This window comes from Trachypithecus francoisi, unplaced genomic scaffold (genome assembly GCF_009764315.1).
Source record: "Trachypithecus francoisi isolate TF-2019V2 unplaced genomic scaffold, Tfra_2.0 Lachesis_group12, whole genome shotgun sequence".
Classification (NCBI taxonomy): Eukaryota; Metazoa; Chordata; class Mammalia; order Primates; family Cercopithecidae; genus Trachypithecus; species Trachypithecus francoisi.
The window spans coordinates 11,777,230-11,794,992 of record NW_022681457.1 but is presented as its reverse complement, the minus strand read 5'-3'; the positions used below and the strand labels follow the sequence as shown (position 1 = coordinate 11,794,992).

Genomic DNA, 17,763 nt, shown 5'->3' with positions numbered 1-17,763 from the left:
AAAACGAAACAAAACAAAACAAAACAAAACTGAGATAGGCATGAAGAAACTAATAAATGGCTGAAATGGCATTTGGATCCACACCTGTCTAACTCTAAAAGTGTGCTTTCTACCACATCACTGTGCCTGCAAGGACTGAAGAATGTGTAAAGAGGCAATATGGTGTGTTTTGGAAAAAGCATCTTTGCAGAAAGAAAGCATTAGTTTCAGTCACATCATCATCCCTATCCAGCAGCAGTAGCATTATTTTACACATATTAGCTCAGTTACTCCTCCCAAACAACTCGATGTGTTAGATGCTATAATCATCCTCACTTTCAAATGTGGAGACCGAGGCACATCTCTAAGGCTAGAGTTCGGCCGGGCGCGGTGGCTCAAGCCTGTAATCCCAGCACTTTGGGAGGCCGAGACGGGCGGATCGCGAGGTCAGGAGATCGAGACCATCCTGGCTAACGTGGTGAAACCCCGTCTCTACTAAAAAATACAAAACAAAAAACTAGCCGGGCGAGGTGGCGGGCGCCTGTAGTCCCAGCTACTCGGGAGGCTGAGGCAGGAGAATGGCGTAAACCCGGGAGGCGAAGCTTGCAGTGAGCTGAGATCCGGCCACTGCACTCCAGCCTGGGTGACAGAGCGAGACTCCGTCTCAAAAAAAAAAAAAAAAAAGACGAGTTCAGGCATTCTGGCTCCAGTCTCAGAGATGGTTACACTCTTACCCACTTATTACACCATAGAGCTCACCAGGTCTGAGGGAAACAGGATCAAATCAGAAGACAGAGTAACTCAGGACTCCCGGCCTGACTCAAGGACAAACTGTTCCATCTCGGACAGGGAGGGCTTCCTCATTCTGAGACCCAGAATAACACGTCCTGACCAGCATCTGGCACTCGGGACTCCCCATCATATTGGACCACACTGGCTCGGGATGTGTAAAGTTCTGGGCTTCTCACACGTGATGGCACCAAAGCCGTCTAAAAACGAGAGAATTAACACCGACCTGTGGCGGTCTGGTATTTGGCCAAGAGATGCCGCCCCATAAAACTCCTTTACATCTTTATAACGTTTTTATTTTGCGTTCTCCTTCATAACCCACATTTAATTCGCCATATATGTAATGTTTAAAATAAGTTACCAGATAAACTCTTACGCTTCCAACTTTAAGGCTCCTTCCAAACTTTCTGGTAAAACTGCTGTTCCACGGAAATGGGAACAACGGATGAGGGAATCTTCCACAGCCGCACACAATTGTGTATCCGCCGCTAAACGGTCCCAGTCACACATTCAGCGACCCACGCGGAGTCAGAAGCGACCACCACACACCCTCACAACAATCACACACAGTGACAGCCCCTTGCCCACTTGGTCAGTCGCGCACAATCTCTCGCTAGAGAATCACACGCAGATAGCACAGCACCAAGAACCCCCAGGAAGGGACCCAGGGACTCGAACATACAACTGTCTGCTGCGCGCAGGGCAGGCACGCCTGCGCGCGGCTCAACTCGAAACATCGCGAGATCCGGTTTCAAGGCCGGGCTGCTGCCTTCACGCCTAGAGACTATGTTTCCCAGAAGTCACTGCGGCGCCGGCCCTATCATGGCGCAGCATCGCTGTGCTTTGTGCGTCTGCGCCATCTTCCGGCTGCGCACGGCGAATCCGCCGGTACCGTGGTGGAAGCGCGCCGTGGGCTGCTGGGGGCGCGGCCGCGGTGGCACTTGGACCCGAGGAGGCGGCAGGTGAGGGGCTCCGGAGCTTTCCAGGTGCTCTGGGGTCCAGCAGGAGCTGGTGCCGTGGCCAGGAGGGTCTCAGGCCTGAGAAGAACTGAGACTTCTCGCCCCATCGTAGCTCTGTGGCTTTACCGGCGTGAGACTACATTTCCCGCCGGCCCTCGCGGCGCGCGCCGGCTGGCGCCCCCTTTCTGCGTCCGGCCTCATAGGCCAGGTGCATGGACCCCTTAGGTGGGTGCGCAGGGGTCTCCGACCCCCTGAAATTGCGGATGTTTTGCATTTACTGTTACGCGTGCTTTTTTTTTTTTTTAATCTGAGAGGAAATCTTGTTTGATGAGGTTCTCAGAGTTGCAAGACCCCAGAAGATTTAGAACCGCTAGTTTAGAAAAACTTATACTTGGAAACATTTTATATGACCTTGTTCAAATTCTGTGTCCAGCAATGGAGAAACACTTGAGTGAATCACAGGCCATCCTGTGTAAATAGGATATGGTGCAGTTAATACAAATAATGCTTATAAAAGTGGTCATAATAAAGAAAAGCTGCCTATTACATCATATTAAGCAACATTCATAATTATTTCACTTACAAGTTACTTAGAACCAAATGTTTGTAATGCGATAGGCGCTTTATATACTCCTTTACAAAATACTTCTTGTTTAACAATGAGCTCAAGAACTGGTTAAATGATAACACTGCAAATACTTGGGTGTTTTTCCTTCCAGTTTTTTTGTTTTGTTTTGTTTTTAGCCTGTGTGTTAGTTTGACTTCTTTTTGCTGAATGTTCTCAGAGGATCCAGTAATGAATATCTTTGCTTGTCAGTTTTTGATAGTCATTTTAGATAGTCAGTTGGCATCGCATTATATGGCTGTGCCAAAAATGATTCAACCACTTGCCTGCTTATGGACTGGCTTACTTATGTACTAATTTTCAGTTCTATTATTTAGCAAATATTATTGGGCCTGCAGCTTTGTGCACTGCTGTGTCTCTGTGGAAGGATACATTTATGTGCTGATAATGAGCACTGGGCGTACTGCGTGTGATTTGTCTCTTACTGTTCCTTGCAAGTCTATCCCATTTGTTGATGCAAGGCATGCTCCATGAAGTGGCGTCCACAAAGCCTCAGTTTGGGCTGTAAAGGTTTTTGTAAATTCGGCAATTGGGAAAAGAGCCAGGTAGACTTTCGAAGGTGTTACATTTGCTGCAGGAAAGAGTTAAATGGCCTAGTCCTGGAAAGGCTTTATTCTAGGCTGGGGCTATGCAAATTATGCAGGCCTTCTATGCTTCCTGCCTTGAGGGAAGCCTACCTTGTCCTTGAGGTAACTTGTGGGTCTCAGTCACTAGAACAGCCCACAGCATCCCCGTCTCAGTCTTGCATCTGCAACAAAACAGAACCACTGGATGTTTAGGGGAAATGGGAGGGAACGGACCACTGGTTTCCCTTTGCCTTGCAGCAGCTAAAGCTGGTTTCCTGGGGTTGGGTGAGGATCCCTTTGTTCCCCTCCCCCATCCATTTTCTTGGTGGGCAGAGGGGCAAGCAAGTGGGAACTTGTAACTTTGGCATTCTAGGAGCTGTGAGGCAAGCCTAGCCTCTCATATTTGCTCTTTCCTCCCCCAGCTCTGCCATCGCAGGACTCTGCCCTTCCCCAAGAGAGGAACCAGGAGGAGGACCTATCAGCCCTTGAAATTCTAAAAGTCATGTCCCTTGTGAGTTTTAAAATCCCACAAATATTTGCTTTCCTTATCTTGAAACTTTCCACCTGGGTTCCATCCAGGAATTTGGTTCTCAGACTTTCCCATTTTAGGGAATAAAAGGACCAGGCAGGAGTCCCCTCTCCCATTGTTCTCTCCTCTCTGACAAATGCCCACAGATTTATTCTCTATAGCATTCTGCATCTCCTGATGGTTTTCGTCTGCTAGGAGGAGAAACTTATTTCCCTGTATGAAAGAGAGCATCCTTTGTAAGAACTGAAGTTTGAAGAGATGGAAATGAACGCTTAGGAGCAATCGCATATAGAAAAGCAGGGGAGGTGGTGGTGGTTGGTTTCAGTTTCAGCGCGTGGTACAGTGTCCTGCTTTGGGAGTGATTAATGATTGGATATGTAATTGAGGTTTGGCTGGGAATCCATGAAGATTCGATGCCAGAGTTAAAGTCTAGTTTGACGTTGAACAGAGCATTTGAATCGGGGACATCCTCCATTTGTTTCTTTAGCTTAAGAGCAAGAAAAGTACAGAGCTGAGGATGGTGAGTGATACAGAAAGTGAGATGATCGGCTAGGTGGGTGAGTGGTCAGGGCTTGGAAAAACCTTAGAGATCTGATCCAACCTCGGGATCCAAAATAAGAGGATGTTTGGGGCATTCATTTCACTTGATAGAAAATTGTACACTGAATAAAAGTGATCTCCATGGTTTTTCCCATGAAGAAAAATGCTTGTGTTATGTTCCAACATAATGATGAACTTTCATCTCCAAGAAATTCTTGACTTATATGAAAATCCTGTATCTAAGATAGACAACATGTTTCCATAATTTAAAAAAATAAAATATTTGGGGAAAATCCATCAGAAATATTTTTTATTGTTATTGTTATTCCAAAAGATAGAAATGATAGGTCTCACCTTGAGAATTTATTGTATGCCAAGTACAGAGTGGGCAGTGTGCTTTATTACACTGTTTCTTACAGTAAGGAAAACTCCGTTTAGCTTGATTTTAATTTTCATCCCAGACCTGTACACAGAGCTTTGATTTGCAGTTAAAAGGAGTGTTTGAGAACATTTGAACATTCTGTTTTACTCATACCCATTTCTTCTGTCACTTTTCACATTCAGTCCCACCCTTCTTGTTCAACAAAACAACCCCCCTCCTGCAAAGACCTGCCCCACCTCCTTTCATCCCACTGTGAACCATTGGAATACATATATATCATACATGCCTGCCATTCCAGGAGTCAGAATTGTTCAGGGATGTGGCTATAGTCTTCTCCCAAGAAGAATGGCAGTGTCTGGCACCTGCTCAGAGGGATTTGTACAGAGACGTGATGTTGGAGACCTACAGCAACCTGGTCTCACTGGGTAAGGTGATCTCGTCTGTTAGTTTGGAGGTTATCCTTGGGCATGTTCCTTCCTGGACAGTTTTTGGGTGCTTTTCAGTCTTGTGACTGGTCATTTTTGAGGGGTTAAAGGGCAGCGCTGTCAGCTGAAGCTGCGTCTTCCCCTGCCCTCAGGCAGCTGTCCCATCTTCCTCTGGCACTTCCTGCAACTGCCTCTCCTGCTTGATGACCAGGTCTTGGATCTGAATTCTGGGGCCCCCACACCATAACCAGGTGGCATGTTTCTTCTTATCTCCAGGTCTTGCCATTTCCAAGCCTGATGTGATCTCCTTCCTAGAGCAAGGCAAAGAGCCCTGGATGGTGGAGAGGGTGGTGTCTGGAGGCCTGTGCCCAGGTGAGTGAGGTATCAATGGGAAGGGAGTAGCCACTGCAGGTATCAGGTCAGCTGGAAGTAGCCCTTTGTCTTAGAAAATCTTCCCTGCGGGTTGCTACATTCAAAGCTTATGTCTTAAGTGTTGTCAGCCTCTCCTCCCAACCTCCATTCTCTGAAAGGCCCCAGTGTGTGTTGTCCTACTCTATGTGTCCATGTGTTCTCATCATTTAGCTCCCACTTATAAGTGAGAACATGCAGTTTTTGGTTTTCTGCTCCTGTGTTAGTTTGCTTAGGATAATGGCTTCCAGCTCCATCCATGTCCCTGCATAGGACATGATCTTGTCCTTTGACCATTTTTCTAAAGGAATGTGTATCGGTTTGTTTGAATTTTGGAGAGTCAGTTAACAAGTACTTATAAGCTTTTATTAGGCACCATGGAATATGTCACAGTATACATTGATGAGGCAGGCAGACATTATCCTTGCTTTCAAGGAACTTACACTGCAGTGGGAAAATAGACATGAAATCATACAGACACATGGACATGAGCTAATATGTGAAAGAAAAAGAACAGGTTGAGTCAGGGTGCATGGTAGGGCCAATGGCCTCTTCAAGGATAAGGCGTTTCAGTTGAGACATGGAAGGTGTGATGTAGCTGGGGAATACCAGTTGCAGCCAGTGAGGGTGAAGGACCTGAGCAGGGAGCCCTTGGTACCTCTGAGATAATGGATGGCCTCTGTGGCTGAGGTCAGTGAACAAAGGGAGGAACACAAAGAAATACCCTGGGGGCCGGGCATGGTGGCTCATGCTTATAATCCCAGCACTTTGGGAGGCTGAGGCGGGCAAATCACTTGACTAGCCTGGCCAACGTGGTGAAACCTCATCCCTACTAAAATCACAAAAATTAGCCTGGTGTGGTGGCACATGCCTGTAATCCCAGCTACTTGGGAGGTTGAAGCATTGCTTGAAAATGGGAAGTGGAGATTGCAGTGAGCCGAGATCGAATCACTGCACTCCAGCTGGGGCAACAGAGAGAGACTCTGTCTCCAAAAGAAAAAAAAAGATAAGCTAGGAAACGCAACCACATTAAGAAGTTTGGGCTGTGCACTGTGGGCAGAGAGAAAGCAGTGTAGAAATAGAGCCAAGCCATGATTTTATGGTCCACCTGAGAGGATATTAACTATTGTGCTTCTCACATATTATTCACCTGCTAGTTTCAGAAGTCATTGATAGTTTTCCCTTGGATCAGATATGATTAATAGTTACAAAATAGTGATTTTTTAAAACCTTTATTCTTCTTTATTTATTAGATCCCATACTCCTGTAAAGAAGAGCTTTCTCCCTTTCACCATTTGTTTCTTCATTTATATCATATGGATTAATAGTAGGTGGCATATTTTTTCTCATCTCCAGGTCGGAATAAAATAAATCTTATTTTATCTGGTAACAGATGATTACCCATTATCATTATTTATCACAACATTCATGTTTTTCCAAATTTGGCCAGTGACACCCTTTCAGACTGGCTCTTGGGCTCTTTGGACATAATCCCCCCGCCTTTTTTTTCTAAGCACGTGTTTAACTTTTTTAGTTTCAGCAATTCAGTAAAAGCTAGTCAACATCAGAACAAGTCCACACGGTTGACAGCCATGTACATAAATGCAAGAATACCAAACCTCACACGAACCAAAAAGTATCAGCTCTGACAATGTTGACTATTTAGCTGTGACTAGTAGGTCATAAATCTTCGCCTGAGCAAGGTACACATTCAAATGTTTTTTACAACTAAGACTAAAACAAGAATTTTATGTTTCTAAAAGGAGAAGCATAAAAGTCAGTGTGTCGAAGAACATAAGGATGTGATAGAAAAGAGATTTGAGCTGGATGCGGTGGCTCACGCCTGTAATCCCAGCACTTTGGGAGGCCGAGGTGGGCAGATCACCAGGTCAGGAGATTGAGACCATCCTGACTAACATGGTGAAATCCCGTCTCTACTAAAAATCAAAAAAATAGCCAGGCGTGCTGGTGGGCGCCTGTAGTCCCAGCTACTCAGGAGCCTGAGGCAGGAGAATGGCGTGAACCTGGGAGACGGAGCTTGCAGTGAGCCGAGATTGCACCACTGCACTCCAGTCTGGGAGACAGCGAGACTCCATCTCGGAAAAAAAAAGGAGATTTGAGTGGGCACAAAGTTAGTGCAGCGTGTTAATACTTTTACATATAAGGATGTGATAGAAAAGAGATTTGAGAGGGCACATCATGTTAATACTTTGACATATTAAAATCCCTCTGCAGCCAGGCGCAGTGACTGACGCCTGTAGTCCCAGCTACTCAGAAGGCTGAGAGAGGAGGAAGACCTAAGCCTAGGAGTTTGAGGTTGCAGTATTACTGTGATTGTGCCTCTGGGCACAGAATGAGACCCCATCTCTCAAAAAAAAAAAAAAAAAGAAAAATATTTTGGAAGCAAACTTTATATAGAATGTTTGTATGTAGGTTTTTTTTTAAGTCGTCAGTGTCATCATTAAACTAAAATGCCGGTTGTGCTTTTGTCTCCAAACTGATGGTAATATTTTTGAGTCGAGTCAAAACATCTCAGAAACATCCAGTTACTGTTGATGACAATGAATGTGACATGCTGACAGAATTTAAGAGGGTACAATTTTTCACTGGTGAGAGCCGAAAAAGCTTGGTAATTTTCAGTAATGTTGGGGTCACTACAGTGAATAGATCTGCAAAACGACATATCTTAAACCCAGACAAATGTTATGAATACTGGTTCTGTTTAATAAATGACCAATATTTGTATAAAAATACTTAACATCGAATTCTCTTCTGCTCTTTCACCCTCAATAAATGCTATAAAGTGCATTCACAAAGAGCCGTATTAAGATAAAGCTGCTGCACAAAAGATCCCCACTCATATATACTGAAATGAGTAGGATCACACTGGAGTTTAATTGTGCACATTTTATATACCAGTATAGCAGCATCCTTAGCCAGAAGTCTCAACAGAATTATCATGAACGTGTTTAAGGGTTATGTACATATATCAATTTAAAGTATTAAAAGTTACATTTGAACTGAATGGCAACATTTAAAAATGATATCCTTGTTAGCACATCAACTTGAGTCTATGATGTATGATTCAGCAAATTAGGACAGAATCAAAGTCTCATCAAAAAGTCCTTTGAGGCTGGGCATGGTGGCTCATGCCTGTAATCCCAGCAGTTTGGGAGACCAAGGCAGGGAGATTGCTTGAGCCCAGGAGTTTGAGACCATCCTGGGCAATATGGTGAAACCTCGTCTTTACAAAAAAATACAAAAATTAGCTGAGCATGGTGGTGCCCACCTGTAATCTCAGCTACTTGGGGGCCTGAGGCAGGAGGATCGCTTGAGCCCCAGGAGGTTGAGGCTGCAGTGAGCCGAGATCATGCCACTGCACTCCAGCTTGGGTGACAAAGTGAGAACCTGTCAAAAAAGAAAAAAAAAAGAAAAATGTACCTTGTTCATTTACAAAAGTGTAAATCAAAAATTACCTGCTGAATTAGACAGCAGATAGCCCCTTTTCTATAACTGCATACTGTTGTTATTAATATAATGTGGTTCAAATTGTTACTGTGGAAACAAGCAGAGAAAAATTCAGAAGTGGTAAATGTTCCCCCTTTGAGCAAACAATATCTAGGTATGATAAATAGGCAGGTTCATAATAAATCACTGAAAGGACAGTTGAATTCTAGCTGTCTTCATGTACCACAAAGTTAGGGAAGATATGAGGATGTGTTCGTATCGCTGGAGTGACCAAAAATCAACATTTTACTGCTGTCCCAAACTATTAGTAGTTTGTCCCTAATTATTAGCATTTGAGTTTGGTGTATTTATTTAAATGTCCAAATTATGCTAAACATCAAGCACCTGTTAGAAGTGGAAAATAAAATATTTTAATGCTAAGACTATACGTCAGATTTTTAGGTGTTGTTTCATTGGTTGCACGAAACAGTGACTTCTGCCCAAATAACTTTAAAATACTGTGCCAGATTTTGTAAAGAAATGTGAAAACATAGAAAACATCATTATTGTTGCTATTTTGCAACCTTACAAGTTAAATAGAAGCAAGAAGTTCGAAATTTATGACTGGTAGTACTATCTTTGGATAGTTATATAATAGTATTTAATCAGGAATGGCTTTATTTACAGGAGTAGAAATGTGTTCATGGGATAAATAACACTATACCCTGCTGTAAATCAACAGAGCTCAACTGTGCAAGGTGGATGTGGTAGAGAAAATGGCATTTTGGAGAAAAGAGTGCTTTAAAAAGACACTTCCTTGGAAGCAGCCAAGATTTTTTTTACATTGCCAAAAAGACCAAGTAATACGTGTTCACTTTAATTCCTACAACCAAAAGCCCAGTTAGGCAGTTAGCTTGTCTCAAATGTGTTTTGTTCTGTACACCAGGTTGGCTTTAATATTCCATGGTCCACTGCAGTTTCTTGGTTTTCCTTTTTCTGTAAGATGGCTGCCACATGTCCCAACCATTGAGTAGATCCATGCCCTCATAGGTAGATAGGTGGCTGTGTTTGGAAACTGTCTCACTCGCTGAGTTGTTAGACCACAGTAGAGACCCGTAACCTTCCTCTTGAACAGCCAAACACAACGTCTGAAAAAAAATACCTTTGTGTACTCTTTACATAGTCTTGTTCTTACAGTGTCATGTGTATACACTATAGCTGTGGCACAAGTCTTTGAGGTGACAGCAGCCAGCATTATTCCCACAAAACCCGATGTTTCTTTCACAGTCTTTATTGTCTTCCATTGTAGAAGCAATCTTATATCCCAGTAATTTTAGCTTAATATTTTCACAAATAACAAAATGAATAATAGTATCTGGTCTGCCACCATATGAAACCTGTATGTGCCTATATAGTCCTCCAAGGCTGTCTGTTCCATGTACGCCATGAATACATTCAAAAGCATCCATTCATTTTCTCTCATGGCTCCTTGTGTCAAGCTCTATCTGAATCTCTTTAAGTCAACCGGGGTTGGTTGCTATAAGTACAGTAAAACCTGCCACTGTAGCTGAAATCATGGACCAGATAGAATCACAGTCCCTTATACCATTCAACTTTTTCATGCAGTTTGAATAATTAGCAAAGTATGTTGCTCTAGAAGGACCCACCCTCAATCAACTGGCCTAATCCTCTAAACAAGGAACAAAGCCTTTCTTTTTCCAAAGTCACCTTTAAGAAACAGGTTCAGCTCAAGCCTGTAATCCCAGCACTTTGGGAGGCCGAGACGGGCGGATCACAAGGTCAGGAGATCGAGACCATCCTGGCTAACATGGTGAAACCCCGTCTCTACTAAAAAATACAAAAAACTAGCCGGGCGAGGTGGCGGGCGCCTGTAGTCCCAGCTACTCGGGAGGCTGAGGCAGGAGAATGGCGTGAATCCGGGAGGTGGAGCTTGCAGTGAGCTGAGATCCAGCCACTGCACTCCAGCCCGGGCGACAGAGTGAGACTCCGTCTCAAAAAAGAAAAAAAAAAAAAAAAAAAGAGGTTCAGGTAAATGAATGACATTTAAGAAATTTAAGAAATGTCATTCAGTTGACAATGGGCTTCAGCCCTGGTGTTCAGCTATACTTCAGATATAAAAAACACCATGGTGTTCAGCTAAACTTCACATATAAGAAGCTTCACAAAAGAATACAGCAGCCATGTCATTCTAACTTCTAGCAGACATGAGAGTAGCTGCCACTGTACCAGCATGTTCCTCTGGCTCATTCTCCTGCATGTCTTCCAGGCGCTGAGGCAGGCTGCAGATCCAACCACACACTTCCTCCATCACTTTTATTTTTATTTTTTTAAACTGCGGTAAAATACAAGATTTACCATGCTCACCATTTTCAAGCATCCAGTTCAGTAGTATTAAGTACATTCACACTGTTGTGCAACCATCATCACTGTCCATCTCCATAACTCTTTTCATCTTGAAATCCCCATCTTCTTTTAAAAATTCACTCTTTTGGTGGCATAATTTACAGTCAGTAAAATGCATTTTTAAAATGTAGTATTAATGAGTGTTGACAAATTTATACACCCATATAACCATCACCTCAATCAAGACAGCAAACATTTCCATCAACCCAAAAAGTTCCCTTGTGCTCCTTCCTGCAAAGTCCCTCAAACCAGTGATTTGCTTTGGTTTCTGTCACTCTATATTTGTCTTTTCTAGAGTCTCACAGAAACATTTATTGTCTTAAAAAATATGGTTCAACAGTGATTCTGACCCACACCTTTATTTTTTTAAAAAAACGAGTCTCCCTCTGTCACCTGGGTTGGAGTGCATTGGCATGATCATTGCTCACTGCAGCCTCGAGCTCCTGGGTTTAAGCAGTCTTCTTTTCTCAGCAGGGACTCCAGGCATGTGCCACTGCAGCTGGCTAATTTTTAAAAATTATTTTGTAGACATGGGGTCTTGCTATGTTGCCCAAGCTGGTCTCAAACTCCTGGCCTCAAGTGATTCTCCCTTCTTGGCTTCCTAAAGCACTGGGATTACAGGAATAAGCCACCATGCCCAGCCCCACACTAACATTTTAGAATCACTTTTATAACCTCTCATTACCTCCCTCATCTCTTATGTTACTTTCCTTTCACTGTACTACTTGTCTGTTTTCTAATTGCTTAGCTACATTCAAGAGTTAATAGGCATTGAGTCTAAACCTTCCAATTCTTACTTTAGTTCCTTTATTTGGAAAAACAAACAAACAAACATACTTGCTTTTCTCATTCTTTTTCAGTATTGGAGTACAGATATGATACCAAGGAATTATCTCCAAAACAGCATGTTTATGAAGTCGAATCACCCCAATGGGAGATAATGGAAAGCCTTACAAGTTATGGTCTTGAGTGTTCAAGTTTCCAAGATGATTGGGAATGCAGAAGCCAGTTTGACAGACAACAGGGAAATCCAGACAGACATTTCCATCAAATGATCATCAGACATGAAGAAATGCCCACTTTTGACCAGCATTCATCCCTTACTTTTTATCAGAAAATTCATACTAGAGAAAAAGCTTTTGGGCATAATAAATGTAGAAAAGACTTCTGGCAAAAGGAACTCCTTATTAATCATCAAGGAATTCATCCTAATGAGAAACCCTATAAATGTAAGGAATGTGGGAAGGCCTTTAAATATGGCTCACGACTAATTCAACATGAGAATATTCATTCTGGTAAGAAACCCTATGAATGTAAGGAATGTGGAAAGGCCTTCAATTCTGGTTCAAATTTTATACAACATCAGAGAGTTCATACTGGTGAGAAACCATACGAATGTAAAGACTGTGAGAAGGCCTTTAGTCGAAGCTCACAGCTGATTGAACATCAGCGAACCCACACAGGTGAGAAACCCTATCAGTGTAAGGAATGTGGCAAGGCCTTCAATCGGATCTCACATCTTAAAGTACATTATAGAATTCATACTGGTGAAAAACCCTATGCATGCAAGGAATGTGGGAAAACCTTTAGTCATCGTTCTCAGTTGATTCAACATCAGACTATTCATACTGGCAAGAAACTGTATGAATGTAAGGAATGTGGGAAGGCTTTTAATCAAGGCTCAACTCTTATACGACATCAGAGAATTCATACCGGTGAGAAACCCTATGAATGTAAAATATGTGGAAAGGCCTTTAGAGTGAGCTCACAACTCAAGCAACATCAGAGAATTCACACTGGAGAGAAACCCTACCAATGTAAGGTATGTGGTAGGGCCTTCCAACGGGTCTCACATCTTACTGTGCATTACAGAATTCATACAGGTGAAAAGCCATATGAATGTAAGGAATGTAGGAAGGCTTTTAGTCATTGCTCACAATTGATTCATCATCAGGTTATTCACACTGAGAAAAAGCCCTATGAATATAAGGAATGTGAGAGGACCTTGAGTCATGATTCGACTACCGTTCAACCTCAGAGAATGCATAATAGAGAAACACATGTGAATATAATAAATGTAGAAAAGCCTTCCATCAGCACTTACCCCTTACTAATCATCAGAGAATTTATGTTGGCAAGCAACCATATGAGTGGAAGTAATGGGGAAAGCCCATTAGCTTAGGCTAATCATGACTTAACTCCTCCCTCTTCGAGAAAGACTTGAAGAATGTAATGCCAGTGACAATACCTTCATTCAGAGGTCATCCTTGATCATAAGTCTGAAAATTCATATCAAAGAAAATTTTATGGATGTAAATTGTTCAGACCATGATTGTCAAAGAAGCAGGGAAATGTTGGAAGAAATTTTATTTCGAACACATTCCAGAATCACATTTTCTAACCACAGTGTAGTGATTTTATCAAGAGCAAAAAGTTTTAGTTTTCTTACAAGTTAAAAAAACAGCCAAATTATCATTTGCTTAACAAAGAAATCATGCAATTACCATAAATGGTAATGAAAATAATGAATTGAGAGTTTAACATGCCAAGAGATGTGAAATGTGGCCAAAGAGATGTGAGGGGAAGGGGAAATCCAAAGCTACACTGGAGGAATTTTTACAGCCTTTGAATGCATGCATAGACGTGAAAATCTGAAAGATAAACTCATATGCACTAAACATACTATCCAAGACTACCAAATACCCAGGCAGTGAAAGAAGAAAGTAACAGAAAATGATAAAGCGACCATCTTACAGTAATCTTGGTTTTTGTTTCTTTCTGATCCAGAAATAATCTAAATTTAGGAGAATATATCTTAATTTCCACGTTGGTACATTGTTTTATGTGACTGGCACAGACAACCATTGATTGCCATCCCAGCAGCCATACCCAATTCCCCTTGTTATTGGCAGCATCTGTGTCTTGCCTTAGACTCTGAGGATATCAGATGGTAATTTTCCAGTCTCCTGTGCAGCACAGGATGGCCAGTATCTCCCAGTGTTGCTCAGTGGGATCTGCCAGGGCTTCTGGGAAAGGTTTTCCTCATTCGGAAGAGACGGGTTTCTCATGAAGACTTCCTCCTCTCTCGCTTCCTGCTTTAAACATTTTTCTGTGAGAACATGACGCCTGGAGCTGCTACAGCTATCTTGGAACCAAGAAGAGAAGAAAGTGGACCTCAGAGAACCTGACCCAGAGCCTAAGAAGACTCAGCTACTAGGCCAATTCTGGAACTGCCTTTTTGATGCCTTGTAAGAAAAATAAACCTTGATTGCTCACTTTTAGTTGGGTATTTTGTAAATTCGTAGCCAAAAGCATCCTAAGTGATATAATATCAAATTTAATTTTATTATGATTGGTAAATGTGGCCTGAAGTTACCTACTTTTTTGAATTTTACTTTTTTTTTTTGGATATGGAGTCTCACTCTGTCACCAGGCTGCAGTACAGTGGTACAACCTCTCCCTCCTGGGTTCAAGTGATTCTCCTGCCCCAATCTTCCCAGTAGCTGGGACTACAGTTGCGTGCTACCACACTCAGCTAATTTTTGTATTTTTAGTAGAGATGAGGTTTCACCATGTTGGCCAGGATGGTCTGGATCGCCTGACCTTGTGATCCACCCACCTCGGCCTCCCAGCACTCCCTGTAAGTGCTGGGATTACAGGCATGAGCCAGTGTGCCGCCCAATTTGACTTTATTTATTTATTTATTTTTGTGGTTAAGTACAAAATTGATTTCTATATATGTTCCATGAACATTGAAAAAATAGGTGTTCTGCATTTTCGGATACAAGTTTCTAAATAAGTCCTTTAAGCCACTAGATTGCAATGGTAAAAATCTCCATGTTTTTATATAATTTGGTATGCTGGATCAGAATTTCCTAAAACATTTTCGCCAACACCTTGAGTTTCCAGACATTTATGCTTTTTAATTTATATTGTTTGACTTACAGGGACAGACTACTAACCCTCGATTTAGGAATTATACCTTTATTTTTACATAATATCCCATTTTGCCTAGTGCAGGGTCTAAAAACCAAATCCAGCCTGCTGCCTGCTTTATAAAGTCTGAGTGTGACACATTGCATTTATGGTCTACAACTGCTTTGGCTTCACTACAGCAGAGCTGAGTAGTTGCAACAGAGACTGTGTGGCCACAGCACCTATATTTAATTTATTTTGAGATGGCATCTCAAACTGGAGTGCAGTGGCACAGCCATGGCTCACTGAAGCCTCAACCTCCCATTCAAGCAGTCCTCCTACCTCAGCTTCCTGAACAGCTGGGACTACAGGCATGTGCCACCACACCAGACTTATTTTTTAAAAAATTGTTTTGTAGATACAGGGTTTTCTTATGTTGCCCAGGATGGTCTCAATTTCCTGGGCTCAAGTAATTCTCCCACTTTGGCCTCACAAAGTCCTGGGATTAGAGGTGTAAGCCACTGCACCTTGCCTTCTCTGGTTTTTTAATTAAGTTTGGGCCAGGCACTATGGCTCCCGCCTGTAATTTCAACACTGGGAGGCTGAGGCAGGAGGATCACTTGATACCATGAGTTCTAGACAAGCCTGGGCAACAAAAGGAGACCCCATCTCTAAAAGAAACAGAAATATTAGCCAGGTGTGGTGGCATGTGCCTGTAGTCCCAACTACTTGGGAGGCTGAGGTGAGAGGATCATCATTTGAGCCCAGGAGTTCAAGGTTGCAGTGAGCTGTGATCATGCCATGCACTCCCGCCTGGTCTACAGAGCAACACATTGTCTCAGTTTACTCTTATTGGCAGCAGATGACTTGCCATTGGCAAACTCGTGCTATGAGCCAGAACCATAGATTTCTGAAGATCAATCTCCGCAAATACTATTATAAACCTTCTACCCATATGGTAGTTATGGCTCTCCTTGCTTTTGATGCCAAGAGCTATCACCTGGCTGCTGCCATTATTCTGAGATCCTATCATTCCCATTGCAACTAGAGAGCCCAGTTCCCTAACAGCACCTCTTGCAGCCAGCTCTCGCCTAGGGACAGCCACTATCGGCCATCTCCATGACGCTTTTTCTCCCTTCTTGTATATCCACTTCTTTTGATCCCGTCGTCATTTGTCATGGCAGTTCTGCTATCTCCATTTATTTAATGAGAACCAATGCTTTTTCCAAGCTTCAAAAACTGTTCCAGCATCCATTAGAAGCATCTTTTTCCCTTGCCAGTGTGTTAATCCTGTCATACAGTGACCTCATAGCAGAAAACTCTCCCCTATTCAACTTTGTACTCTACTCCTTGATGCAGCAGTCTCAGGATCTCCTCCCAGTTATACTCTTCTGGTTCTTGCTCGTACATGTTAGCCAGGTCCTACAGCTCCTTTGGTGTCTGAATCCTGTTCTTACCACAGTAGTCCCAGAACTTCCCCAGTTTGGGGTTGCTGAAATTTGACCCATTATTGATTTGGGGGAAAGATACGTGGAAGGAAAGCATTGTTTTAAAGGGAGCATAGAAGGTATAGGGAAATCTGGGGATTTGAGCAAGGTGCTCAAATGCACGTGCTAAGAAGTCTACATCCTGACTCAGAGTTGCCACATCTTCCCCATTAAGTTTTTCCTTCTAAGATTGAAAGTAAAACAAAGGTGCCTACATTTATCACTTTCATTCAACACTGTCCTGGAGGTCACACAGCACTTGCAATAAGAGGAGAAAAAAAAAGGACAGCATGAAGACCAGAAATGAATAAACTTTTTATTTACAGATGACAACATTGCTTATGAAAAAATCAATAAATCTATATGACAACTCCAAGAATAAGTGAAATGTTCTAGACAACATGCAAGATAAATGTACAAAACTCAATGTATTTTCATGTACAAGTAGCAAACAACTGGAAAAGTAAAAGACAAACCAATTTACATATTGTGAAAATGTCTATGAATAAGCTTAAGAAAATACATTCAAGATCTCTATATAGAAAATTACAGGGTATTTCTTTTTTTTCTTTTTTTGAGGCAGAGTCTCACTCTGTCGCCAGCTGGAGTGCGGTGGTGCGATCTTGGTTCACTGCAAACTCCACCTCCCAGGTTCAAATGATTTTCCTGCCTCAGCCTCCCGAGTAGCTGGGACTACAGGCTCGCACTACCCAGCTAATTTTTTGTATTTTTAAAATAGAGACAAGGTTTCACCATGTTGGCCAGGATGGTCTCGATCTCTTGACCTCATGATCCGCCTGCCTTGGCCTCCCAAAGTGCTGGGATTACAGGCATGAGCTACCACACCCGGCCTACTACAGAGTATTTCTGAGAAAAATTAAAGGAGACTGAAATAGAAGTTATGCTAAGGTTACAGACTGGAAGTCACTGCTGTTAAGTGTCAATTCTCTTCAAATATATCTACAGAGTTGATGCAATCTCAGTTATAATACTGACAGGCTTTTTGGTAGGAACTGACAAGGTGACTCTGAACATTTATTAGAAAATGCAAATAAGCTAGAGTAGTGAGGCCAATTTTTATTTTATTTGTATTTTTTAACCCAGAAAAGCATCACCAGAATTTTTTTTTCAAGAGACAGGGTCTCATTCTGTCAACCTGGCTGAACCACAATAGTGTGATCACAACTCACTGCAGCCTTGAACTCCTGGGCTCAAGCGATCCTCCCACCTCAGCCTCCGAGTAGCTAGGACTACAGATGGGTGCGCCACCATGCCCAGCTAATTTCTA

The 17,763-nt window shown here is 42.5% G+C and overlaps 1 protein-coding gene across 4 annotated transcripts; it reads left to right on the top strand.

The window, feature by feature from the left end:
• Positions 1-941: 941 nt before the first annotated feature.
• ZNF582 (zinc finger protein 582) lies at positions 942-13,807 on the top strand. 4 transcript variants are annotated; one of them, XM_033224558.1, is made up of 5 exons: positions 942-1,730; positions 3,341-3,429; positions 4,668-4,794; positions 5,071-5,166; positions 11,934-13,807. In XM_033224558.1, the coding sequence occupies exons 2-5, from the start codon at positions 3,421-3,423 to the stop codon at positions 13,253-13,255; spliced, it is 1,554 nt and encodes a 517-aa protein (XP_033080449.1). In that variant the 5' UTR covers positions 942-1,730; positions 3,341-3,420; the 3' UTR covers positions 13,256-13,807. The 4 variants fall into 4 exon arrangements, with proteins under 4 accessions (XP_033080449.1, XP_033080448.1, XP_033080451.1 ...); XM_033224557.1 differs by having other exon boundaries at positions 942-1,952; XM_033224559.1 differs by lacking the exons at positions 942-1,730; positions 3,341-3,429 and adding an exon at positions 1,854-1,952.
• The last annotated feature ends 3,956 nt before the right edge of the window (positions 13,808-17,763 follow it).